The 10,963-nt window shown below is 51.8% G+C and overlaps 1 protein-coding gene across 3 annotated transcripts in view; it reads left to right on the top strand.

The window, feature by feature from the left end:
• Positions 1-85: 85 nt before the first annotated feature.
• FBH1 (F-box DNA helicase 1) overlaps positions 86-10,963 on the top strand; it is a 42,373-nt gene continuing 31,495 nt past the window's right edge. Inside the window, exons 1-5 of one of the 3 annotated variants that reach the window (XM_032687267.1) lie at positions 91-109; positions 1,252-1,401; positions 3,002-3,169; positions 6,474-6,997; positions 9,524-9,654. In XM_032687267.1, coding sequence (XP_032543158.1) covers positions 1,290-1,401; positions 3,002-3,169; positions 6,474-6,997; positions 9,524-9,654 — 935 coding nt within the window. In that variant the 5' untranslated portion in view covers positions 91-109; positions 1,252-1,289. Of the gene's footprint in view, positions 110-867; positions 1,402-3,001; positions 3,170-6,473; positions 6,998-9,523; positions 9,655-10,963 lie in introns of those variants that run through there. The other 2 variants (XM_032687268.1, XR_004356996.1) reach the window with 2 other exon arrangements.

Below are 10,963 nucleotides of genomic sequence, written 5' to 3'. Positions count from 1 at the left end.
GGAAGTGAGACGCTATTGGTCAACGCCGGGGGGCGGTGCGGTCTCTGATTGGTCGGCGTTGGGGAGGGGCGGAGCCGGCAGAGCGCAGGGCTGAGAGCGGCGGGAGGGGGTGAGTTGGGGTGGGCGAGACCATTTTGGGGACACGGGGGGGGGCCGGGGAGGGGTCCCCGGGCATTGGGGGGCGTTGGGGTTGGAGGTGGTGGAGTAGGGGGGTCCTGGGATGAGGAGGGGCTTAAAAGGGGGTCCTGGGCACTGGGGGGGCTCCTGGGCAGCCGGGAGGCCTTGGGAATAGGGTGGGAAGGGGTGTCCGGGAATGGGGAGGACTTGGGAATGGGGGAGCTTTTGGGAATGGGGGGACGTTTGGCCTTGAGGGGGGGACGAGCAGGGGGTCCTTTGGCTGAGGAGGGGTTAAAAAGGGGCTCCCTTGGCACTGGGGGGACCCTTGGGAATTGGGGCGGTCTGGGAATTGGGGGGGGACTTAGGAATGGGGGGACCCTTGGCACTGGGGGGGCTTGGAAGTGGGAGGGGGCACTTGGGGGGCCCTCGGCTGAGAAGGGGTTAGAAAGGGGGGTCTCCTGGCACTGGGGGGACACAGGAGGGAGCCTTGACAATGGGGGGGCTTGGTAAAGGGGGGGTTTCTTGGCCTTGGGGGACCCTTGGAATTGGGGGGAGCAGGGAGGTCTTGGCTGAGAAAAGGTTGGAAAAGGGGGTCCCTTGGGAATGGGGGGGGGGCTGGCAATGGGGGGCTTTTAGGAATGGGGGACCCTTGGCACTGGAGGGGCCTTGGAATTGGAGGGGGGGTAAGCAGGGGGGTCCTTGGCTGAGAAGGGGTTAAAAACGGGCTCCCCTGGCTTTAAGGGGGGTCTTGGGAATGAGGGGGTTGGAATTGTGGGGGACCCTTGGCATTGAGAGGGTCTTGGGAATGAGGGGGCTTGGAATTGGGGGGGACCCTTGGCATTGAGGGGGCCTTGGGAGTGGGGGAGCTTGACATGGGAATGAGGAGACCTTTGGAACTTGAGCAGGGGGCTTTGGAAATGGGGGCAGCAGCTCTGGGACAGCGACTGGATTTGGGGGAGCTGCTCTGGGCCAGTCTGGGGGGTCTCCCCGTGTGGGTGCCGTGGGATCAGTGCATCCATGTGGGAAAGGGGTTTGGGAACAACGTGCTGGGAGGGAAGGGGGAGCAGCCCCAAGCTGCTCCCAAATATTCCTCATCCCCCTGGAGTTCCCCCCGTCCTGCTCCTCTCCCTTCAGAGCTGGAATGTCTCCTCCTGGCTGACATTCCCGATGGGATGGAAGCCCTGAGCCCTGACAAGGCCCTGCAGCACGACCCTTGCTCGGCGCCGGTGTCTGCTGCTGCCACCAACGGAAAACCTTGGGAAAACGGGAAAAATGGGAATGCAGGTGAAGCCTGAGGGGGGTTGTGTTGCATTTCTGGGCTTGAATCCTCTCCAGTGTGAGGCACTTTTGTGGTCCCGGGGTGGGGGAGCAGAGGTTGTTCCCCCAATCCTACAGCGGATCCGATCAGTGTCCGACAGCTCCAGGAATGGGCACAGAGCTGGGATCTCAAGCCTGACACTGGTCATGACCTTGTGCTTGAAATAATTGAGGTCCTTCAGTGATTTGTGCTGTTTAATCCAAAAAACTTCCAATTTCAAGCGTGAAATCCCATTCTTAAGTAGAACCACAGGATCCTTTCGGTTGGAAAAGATCCTTAAGATCACTGAGTCCAACCATTCCCTCAGTCCTCCACTAAAAGATGTCCCTAAATCCCACGGGAATGGCCCGTGCTGCTTTTTTTTTGGCCTCCTTTTCCATGTTTTGAGGGAAAAATGGGAAGGAGAAAAGAGCCTCCCCGGGGAGCTCGGCGTGGTTTTAACGCTGAGCTGGCGCGGCCAAAAAGGAGGAAGTTGGAAAAAAACCCCAAAAATCCTCAAACCCACCCAATTATCCCAAGGGATGAGCTAAGCCGATCCTTGGATCCTGCCGGAGGGGGTCAGTGGATCAATCCGTGGCTGCTCTAAATGAGTTAATTAATTAATTAATTAGCAAATTAATTAATTAAAGAAAGCAAAAGTGAAACTACGTGAGCGGAGTCGGGAGGAAGCTCATCCCGTGCCGTGGGTTTGGGTTTCTCCCGAGCGTTTTCGGAAGAAGGAATTTGAATTATTTCGGCTTATTTCAAGTAAGGTTTTATTATTTTATTCCAATAACTCCCAAGAGAGTGTTTTGTGCTGCTCCTTGAGTGGAAGTGGGTCGTGTTTCCTCCCTAGTGGAGGATCCCAGGGAGAGGGTTTGGGTTTGTGTGTTTGGGAGAGGGTTGGTTTGTGTGTTTGGGTGTCGGCTTTGATCTTCCGGGGGCGAATCCCTGTTGTCTCTCCCGGGGGGTTCAACCTCCATGGAGATCTGGGGGATACTTTGCATTTACACAGCTGTTGTGGCTGCTTCCTCCATGTTGTGTTGGAGGGAAAGCTGGAAAACTTGGAAGGATTTTGGATGTTTTTGTGGTCCGCTTGTTCCAAAGAGTGTATGGAGCAGGGACATGGGGTGAAATCCATGTTGGAGTGACTCATGGAATCATGGAATCATGGGAGGGATTAGGTTGGAAGGGAATATAAAGCCCATCCAGTTCCATCCAGGGCCACCTTCCACTATCCCAGGTGGTTCCAACCCGGCCTTGGACACTTCCAGGGATCCAGGGGCAGCCACAGCTTCTCTGGGAAATCCATTCCAGCCCCTCCCCACCCTCCCAGCCAGGAATTCCTTCCCAATATCCCACCTAAACCTACTCTCTGCCAGTTTAAAGCCATTCCATCCTGTCCCGTCATTCCAGGCCCCGTTTATCCAGAGCAACCCCCGCCCGAAACACCGGGGCCGCCCTCATAAATTCCTGAGGGGAAACTCTTTTTATCCCTGTGCTAAACACGTGGACTGTGCACTGTTGCTTCCTAACGCTTGGATTTGGGGGATTTTTTTTTTTCCCCTTCTCTCTCTGCTGCCAAAGGGATGAAGCCCTTCAAGAAGAGGCACCTCACGGCCCCCGAGTGCGAAGCCCTCGCCCGGAGCGCGGAAGGTTCGTCCGCCCTCACGCAGCCCCTGAGCCAGAGACGAGGGAGAGGAGACGGGAATAGGGGCCTTCATCCCGCCCACCGGACACGGAGATGCCGGGGAGGTGTGTTGGTTTGGGAATACTCTGCTCTGGAGCCAGGCTGGGAGAGCTGGAGGGGGTTCACCTGGAGAAGAGAAGGCTCCAGGGAGAGCTGAGAGCCCCTTGCAGGGCCTAAAGGGGCTCCAGGAGAGCTGGAGAGGGACTGGGGACAAGGGATGGAGGGACAGGACACAGGGAATGGCTTCCCAGTGCCAGAGGCCTGGGATAGATGGGATATTGGGAAGGAATTGCTGGCTGGGAGGGTGGGGAGGGGCTGGAATGAATTTCCCAGAGAAGCTGTGGCTGCCCCTGGATCCCTGGGAGTGTCCAAGGCCAGGTTGGAGCAACCTGGGATAGTGGAAGGTGTCCCTGCCCATAGCAGGGGTGGCACTGCAGGTTTTTAAAATCCCTTCCCACCCAAACCAGCCTGGGATTCCACGATTTTGTATTCCCTCTGCTCTGGAGCCAGGCTGGGAGAGCTGGGAATGTTCCCTTGGAGAAGAGAAGACTCCAGGGAGAGCTGAGAGCCCCTTGCAGGGCCTAAAGGGGCTCCAGGAGAGCTGGAGAGGGACTGGGGACAAGGGATGGAGGGACAGGACACAGGGAATGGCTTCCCACTGCCAGAGGGCAGGGATAGGTGGGATATTGGGAAGGAATTGCTGTCTGGGAGGGTGGGGAGGGACTGGAATGGATTTCCCAGAGAAGCTGTGGCTGCCCCTGGATCCCTGGAAGTGTCCAAGGCCGGGTTGGAGCAACCTGGGATAGTGGAAGGTGTTGGGATTGGAACTGGCCGATCTTCAAGGTCCTTCCCACCCAGACCATTCCATAATTCCATGAAAAAGAGTTCCCTTGGCTACATCCCTCTGATGTGTCCACACGAGTTGGGTTTCTCCTCACACCACAAACGTCTCCGTGTCTGTCCTTGAGCTGGGGGAGAAGCCCTGGGAAGAGCAGCAGCTCTCCCTGGGGAACCAAACAACCTCTGGAATTGGACACTGCTAATGAGGGGACTCCTGTTGGGAGATGCTCTTTAAGATAATTATTGAATGTCACCATTAAATAATAACAAGCTGCTGAGTTATTTGGGGTTACATTAACAGACAATAATGACCTTTGGCATTCCTGCAAGTGGGGAACAGTGGGATAAACAGCTCCTGGGCTTGGATCTCAAAAGGGCTGAAACCTCTGAGGGTTTTTGAGGACTGATAAGACTTTGAGCTAATCTGGACACGACAGAGCTCAGGGCTCAAACTGAAGGGCAAAGAGCTGTTTTCAGATAGGTTTGTTTTATTTTACCATTGTTTTAGTTTATACTATGTTCATATTATTAATTTTATTTACTCTATTTTCCTTAATTTTTTTTTAACTTTATTTTATTTTTTATTTTACTTTATTTTAATTTTATTTTTGTTATTTTATTTTGGTTTTCTTTTTGTTATTTGACGTTATTTTTATTTTATTCATTTTATTTACTTTATTTTCCTTAATTTTATTTTTTACTTTATTTTATTTTATTATTTTACTTTGTTTTAATTTTATTTTTATTTTTGTTATTTTACATTATTTTTATTTTATTCATTTTATTTATTTTCCTTAATTTTATTGTTTTTACCTTATTTTATTTTTTATTTTACTTTATTTTTATTTTATTTTAATCTTTGTTATTTTACGTTATTTTTATTTTATTCATTTTATTTACTTTATTTTATTTTTTTACCTTTTTTTGCTTTATTTTATTTTCTTTATTTTACTTTATTTTTTAATTGTTGTTATTTTACGTTATTTTTATTTTCATTTTATTTACTTTATTTTACTTTAATTTTTAATTTTATTTTACTTTTTTTACTTTATTTCACTTCATTTTTTTTACTTTATTATATTTTATTTAACTTTTTTATTTTATTTTTATTTTCGTTACATTTTTTTAATTTATTTTATTTTATTTGAGGCCCAGCCTCAAAACCTCAGATTCCCCACACACCTATGAGTGAGAAAACAGGTAAAAAGCAAATTAAAACCACCCTAAATTATTCCTGAATTCCTTGGTCCCTGCAGAGGGTGAGATTTAGGACCATTTTCATTGGAATTTTTGGTGTAAGCTGACTCACTTCCCAGAAAACTGGGAAAAGACCCTGGAATACTCTTCCATTTTCATTCTTTATCTCACTTTAAAAAATCCAATAATTTAGATTTAGATGATTTAGATTTAGTTTCAGGGGTTTAGACTTAAACCTCAGCAGGGAAGTTGTTCTTTTCCAGCCCTGTTTAATCCAGACCTTCCTGAACTTCCAGAAATAAAAGGCCTTAAAACCAGCAGTGGGTGCCTGGGATTTTCTTAATTCCTGAGTGGCTTTTTAGCCAAAATCAGGGTATTTTCCAGATTTAGGAGCAGGACAGAAGGAATAAATCCGTGCTGGGGAGTTTAATCCATGTTCTACATGGAATGTGAGAGCATAATTTGGATTTACTCCGAGGTCTCCGGTGCTTTTTGAGGTTGCAGCCGGGAAATACCTGGGAATAAAGGGGTTTTTATCCTCTTAAAGGTGTTGATTTCCCTCAAGTGTTGGGGTAGGAGCAGCCTGGGAGAGGTTTGGGAAGTGTCCTGGAGTTGTGGTAGGAGCAGCCTGGGAGAGGTTTGGGAAGTGTCCTACTCCTGGAGTTGTGGTGGGAGCAGCCTGGGAGAGGTTTGGGAAGTGTCCTGGAGTTGTGGTAGGAGCAACCTGGGAGAGGTTTGGGAAGTGTCCTGGAGTTGTGGTAGGAGCAGCCTGGGAGAGGTTTGGGAAGTGTCCTGGAGTTATGGTGGGAGGAGCCTGGGAGAGGTTTGGGAAGTGTTCTGGAGTTGTGGTGGGAGCAGCCTGGGAGAGGTTTGGGAAGTGTCCTGGAGTTGTGTAGGAGCAGCCTGGGAGAGGTTTGGGAAGTGTCCTGGAGTTGTGGTAGGAGCAGCCTGGGAGAGGTTTGGGAAGTGTCCTGGAGTTGTGTAGGAGCAGCCTGGGAGAGGTTTGGGAAGTGTCCTGGAGTTGTGGTGGGAGCAGCCTGGGAGAGGTTTGGGAAGTGTCCTGGAGTTGTGTAGGAGCAGCCTGGGAGAGGTTTGGGAAGTGTCCTGGAGTTGTGTAGGAGCAGCCTGGGAGAGGTTTGGGAAGTGTCCTGGAGTTGTGGTAGGAGCAGCCTGGGAGAGATTTGGGAAGTGTCCTACTCCTGGAGCTCCCACGGGAGGAACACGAGGGAAAGGAGGAACCCTGTGGAAATAACTCCATCCTTCCCCAACCTTGAGCATCCCTGGTAGCTCAACTTTCCATGGAATTCACTCCTGCTCTTCCCCCTCATGCAGGACAAGGCCAGCAGAAGAACATCCTGGATTTCTTCGGGAAATCCCAGAAGCAACAAGTCGGTCCTGGTGGGATCAAAGAGGAGCCGCGGGATCCCTTTTTCCCGGGAGCTGACGATTCCTTCAGCAGCCACACGGACCTCAGCAGCGACTCCTCAGCTCTCCTGGAGGATGAGGACTTCGTACCAGCTCCCAGGGGAAGCTCCAGGAAGCGGCCCCTCGCCGCCACAGCCTCGGGAATTCTCAATCCGGAGCAGGATTTGTGGGGGGAGCCCGAGGAGAAGCCGCCGGTTCCTCCGGAGCTCGGCCAGGTCAAGCAGGAACCGGATGACGTGGAAGTGGAGCCAGTCCCTGATCCACACTACGGACTCCTGGGCACTCGGAGCTGGGAAGAGCCTCAGGGGAATCTGGATGAACTGCCTGTGGAAGTGCTCAGGCACATCTTTGCCTTCCTTCCCGTGGCTGATCTGTACCAGAACCTGAGCCTGGTGTGTCGCTGCTGGAGGGAGATAGTCAGGGATCCACTGGTAAGGAATTCCCTGGGGATTAATTCCAGCCTGACCCTTCTCCTCCTGCTCTGTCCTGTCTTTTTGTGGCTCCTCCCAGCCATCCATACTCTGCCTGTCTCTCTCCGTTCCTTTAAATCCCTTTTTTGCTCCTTTTTTTATTTGGTCCTCTGTCATTTTTTGGTCTCCTGGACCATTTTCAGGTGCCAGTCTCAACACCCCTTGTTGCATTCTTCCCCTAAATGGAAAAAGAGCATCCTGCAAGGCTCCACAAAATCCCCCTCCACTCTTTTCCGTGCAGCCTTGCAGGGAATTCCTGCTGGAAGACCGGGAAGTGTCTTCTCATGGCTGGTGTTAAGTCACTGTCCTCCAGCCTCTGCGGTGGCTCTTGTGGCCAAATGGGTTTAGAGGAAAGGCCTTGAACTCTGTTTTTATGGAGTTTGGTTCATCTGAAGTCCGGATAAAGTTGGGAACCCGTTTTGGCTGGAGGAAGGATCCCTGAATCCCAGTTAAAGGTGTCTCCAAGGCAGCTCTCCCCTCACTGTTCACCCTGGATTTGGACCAAGAGGTTTCTCAGCCCGACTTGGGAGTGGTGGGGACTGATCTCAGCCCAAATTCTTGTGGAGATCCGAGTTCTCCTTTGTGCCATTCCCGTAAATTTGGATGGGAAAGACCGGACACGAGGCAGGAGGCATCCTGCTCTCTCCTTCATCAGTCATCAGTGTTGTCAGAGACTGAACCAGTTAATGATTTACACGTTCTGAGTGCACCAGAAGAGCTGAGAAGAGGCAGCTGCTCCCCCAGCAAAGCCCAGCTCTCCCTGGGTGCTGCTGAGGGACCTTTGGGTCGGGTCAGTGGGTGCCACTATCCAGCTCTCCGGGGTGCAGAGCCCTTCCTGAAGCTGCCAGCTGGATTTCCAGAGAAGGGAAGAGCCTGGGAAGAGGCAAGTCCTGCCAGGCAGGAAAATCCTTTTTCTGATGCCAGTGTCCTCATCTGACCTGGGCTGTGGAACTTGGATGTTGGAGCAGGGTTGGTGCTGGCACAGCAGACAGCTGCAGCTGTCCTTGGAGATGGGACACCAGCCAAGGGTCCTGCCCTTTGGCCACAAGAAACCCCTGCAGCTGCAGGTTGGGCCAGAGGGGCTGGAGAGCAGCCAGGCAGGAAGGGAGCTGGGAGTTGGGCTGGGCAGGGAGCTGAACATGAGCCAGAGTGTGGCCAGGGGGGCAAGAGGGCCAATGGCTGCTGGGCTGGCTGAGGAAGAGTGTGGCAGCAGGAGCAGGGCAGGGCTTGTGCCCCTGGGCTGGGCGCTGGGGAGGCCACCCCTGGAGTGCTGTGTCCAGCTCTGGGCCCTGAGCTCAGGAAGGCCCTGGAGGGGCTGGAGCAGGGGCAGAGAAGAGCAGCAAGGCTGGGGAAGGGACTGGAATGCCCTGGACCTCCCCGGGGGAGGGAGTTTTACAATCCCAGAATCCCAGAATCAGCCGGGTTGGAAAAGCCCTCCGAGGTCATCCAGCCCAACCCTCGCTTCAACCCTGCCGTGGTTCCCACCCCGTGGCACTGATGCCACATCCAGTCTGTCCTTAAACACCTCCAGGGACGGTGACTCCACCCCCTCCCTGGGCAGCCCATTCCAATGGCTGAGCACCCCCTCTGGAAAGAAATTGTTCCTAATATCCAACCTGACCCTCCCCTGGCACAGCTCGAGGCCGAGCCCTCTTGTCCTACTGCTGGTTCCCTGGAGCAGAGCCCGACACCCCCCCCGGCTCCCCCCTCCTGTCAGGGAGTTGCAGAGAGTGAGGAGGTCTCCCCTGAGCCTCCTCCTCTCCAGGCTGAGCCCCCCCAGCTCCCTCAGCCTCTCCTCCCAGCACTTGTGCTCCAGTCCCTTCCCCAGCCTCGCTGCTCTTCTCTGCCCCTGCTCCAGCCCCTCCAGGGCCTTGCTGAGCTCAGGGCCCAGAGCTGGACACAGCACTCCAGGGGTGGCCTCCCCAGCGCCCAGCCCAGGGGCACAAGCCCTGCTCTGCTCCTGCTGCCACACTGTTCCTCAGCCAGCCCAGCAGCCATTGGCCCTCTTGCCCCCCTGGCCACACTCTGGCTCCTCTTCAGCTTCGCTCCCCAGCACAACCTCAAGTTCAGTGTCCTCCCTGTTTTTCCTGGAGAAATCCCAACAGCAGCTGTGGCAGGACAGGGCTTCACAGACACAGGGATTTTAAGCACTCAGACCCTGCTCGGCGCTGATCTGGGGAGTGAGATCTGGGCTGAAAAGATCCCCATTTATTTCATGCTTTGATATTTCCAACTGGACCAGCATCACCCTGTTCCCATCATTCTAGGAAAAACCATCTTTTTATGGACTTATTTCCAGGCTTTGAGCCTTTCTTTCCTAAAGTTTCCTCTTTCCTTCCCAATCTCCTGTCAGGTATCTGTCCCCACCGAGCTACTTTTTGAACTCCAGGTCTTTGGAAATCACCTTTTTGGGGGCTTATTTGCCGCGAGAAGCCTGTTTGGCAGTGCTGTGAGGTGAAAGCCAGTGGTTTGTGCTTCCCATTCCAGTTCATTCCCTGGAAAAAGCTGTACCACCAGTACCTGATGAGGGAGGACTCGGCCCTGCGCAGAGTTGAGCAGATCCTGCGGGATTTCTCCATCACAAAGGAGCAGGAAGGATGTGTCTTGGGGCTGATCACGTGAGTCCCATTCACCTGGAGATCCCCAGGCCTTCCCTGCTTTGGGGCTTCTTCCATTTTATCCCAGGAATTGCCAGGAGAGGGATGGGTTTGTCTCCCCAGACGTGCAGGAAAATGAGGGAGGGGAAATGATTTCAGTGGTAAAAATCACTGGGAGGGTTCTGGAAAATGGAGGGGGAAAAAACTTTCCTTTGCTTTTCTTGTTCTGTTTGGAGCATGTGATTGTGGAATCATGGAGTCATTTAGGTGGGAAAAAAACCCGTGGGATCATGGAGTCCAAGCTTTCCCAGCAGTGCCAAGGCCACCACTGACCCGTGTCCCCAAGTGCCACATCCACAGGGATTTTAAATCCCTCCAGGAGTGGGGACTCCACCACCTCCCTGGGCAGCCCCTTCCAAGGCCTGACCACCTTTTCCATGGAGAAATTCCTGCACGGTTCTCGGCAAGCCCGAGACAAGCCCTTGATAAAACCAAGTGCTCTGCTCAGATCCCTGTGGTCCAGAGGCCAATTTTGTGTGGCAAATAAGAACCAAACTGGGTTAGGAACGGGGTGGATCTGTCTTCTGGAATCATGGAATGGTGTGGGTTGGAAGGAGCCTTGAAGATCATCCACTTCCAACCCAGGGACACCTTCCACTGGAAGGAGACCTGGAGAGAGCCAGAAGGAGTTTCCAGATGGAAGTGTTTCAGAACTGGGAATCACTTGTCTAAGTGTCTCTTGACACTGGAATGGGCTGGAAATGCCAAGTATTTTAGAATACTTCAGAATATTTTAGAACTGGGAATTGATTGTCTAAATGTCTGTTGGCACAGAATGGGCTGGAAATCCCAAGTATTTCAGAACTGGGAATCCCTTGTCTAAATATTTCTTGACACTGGAATGGGCTGGAAATCCCAAGTATTTTAGAACTGGGAATCACTTGTTTAAATGTCTCTTGGCACTGGAATGGGCTGGAAATCCCAAGTATTTCAGAACTGGGAATTGATTGTCTAAATGTCTCTTGACACTGGAATAGGCTGGAAATCCCAAGTATTTTAGAATACTTTAGAATACTTTAGAACTGAGAATTGATTGTCTAAATGTCTCTTGGCACAGAATGGGCTGGAAATCCCAAGTATTTTAGAGCTGGGAATCACTTGTTTAAGTGGCTCTTGGCACTGGAATGGGCTGGAAATCCCAAGTATTTTAGAATACTTTAGAATATTTTAGAACTAGAAATCCCTTGTCTAAATGTCTTTTGGCACTGGAATGGGCTGGAAATCCCAAGTATTTTAGAATACTTCAGAATATTTTAGAACTGGGAATCAC

Source organism: Chiroxiphia lanceolata, chromosome 5 (assembly GCF_009829145.1).
Source record: "Chiroxiphia lanceolata isolate bChiLan1 chromosome 5, bChiLan1.pri, whole genome shotgun sequence".
NCBI classification, from domain to species: domain Eukaryota; kingdom Metazoa; phylum Chordata; class Aves; order Passeriformes; family Pipridae; genus Chiroxiphia; species Chiroxiphia lanceolata.
The sequence above is the reverse complement of the archived record's forward strand: the minus strand, read 5'-3'. Positions and strand labels throughout refer to the sequence as shown.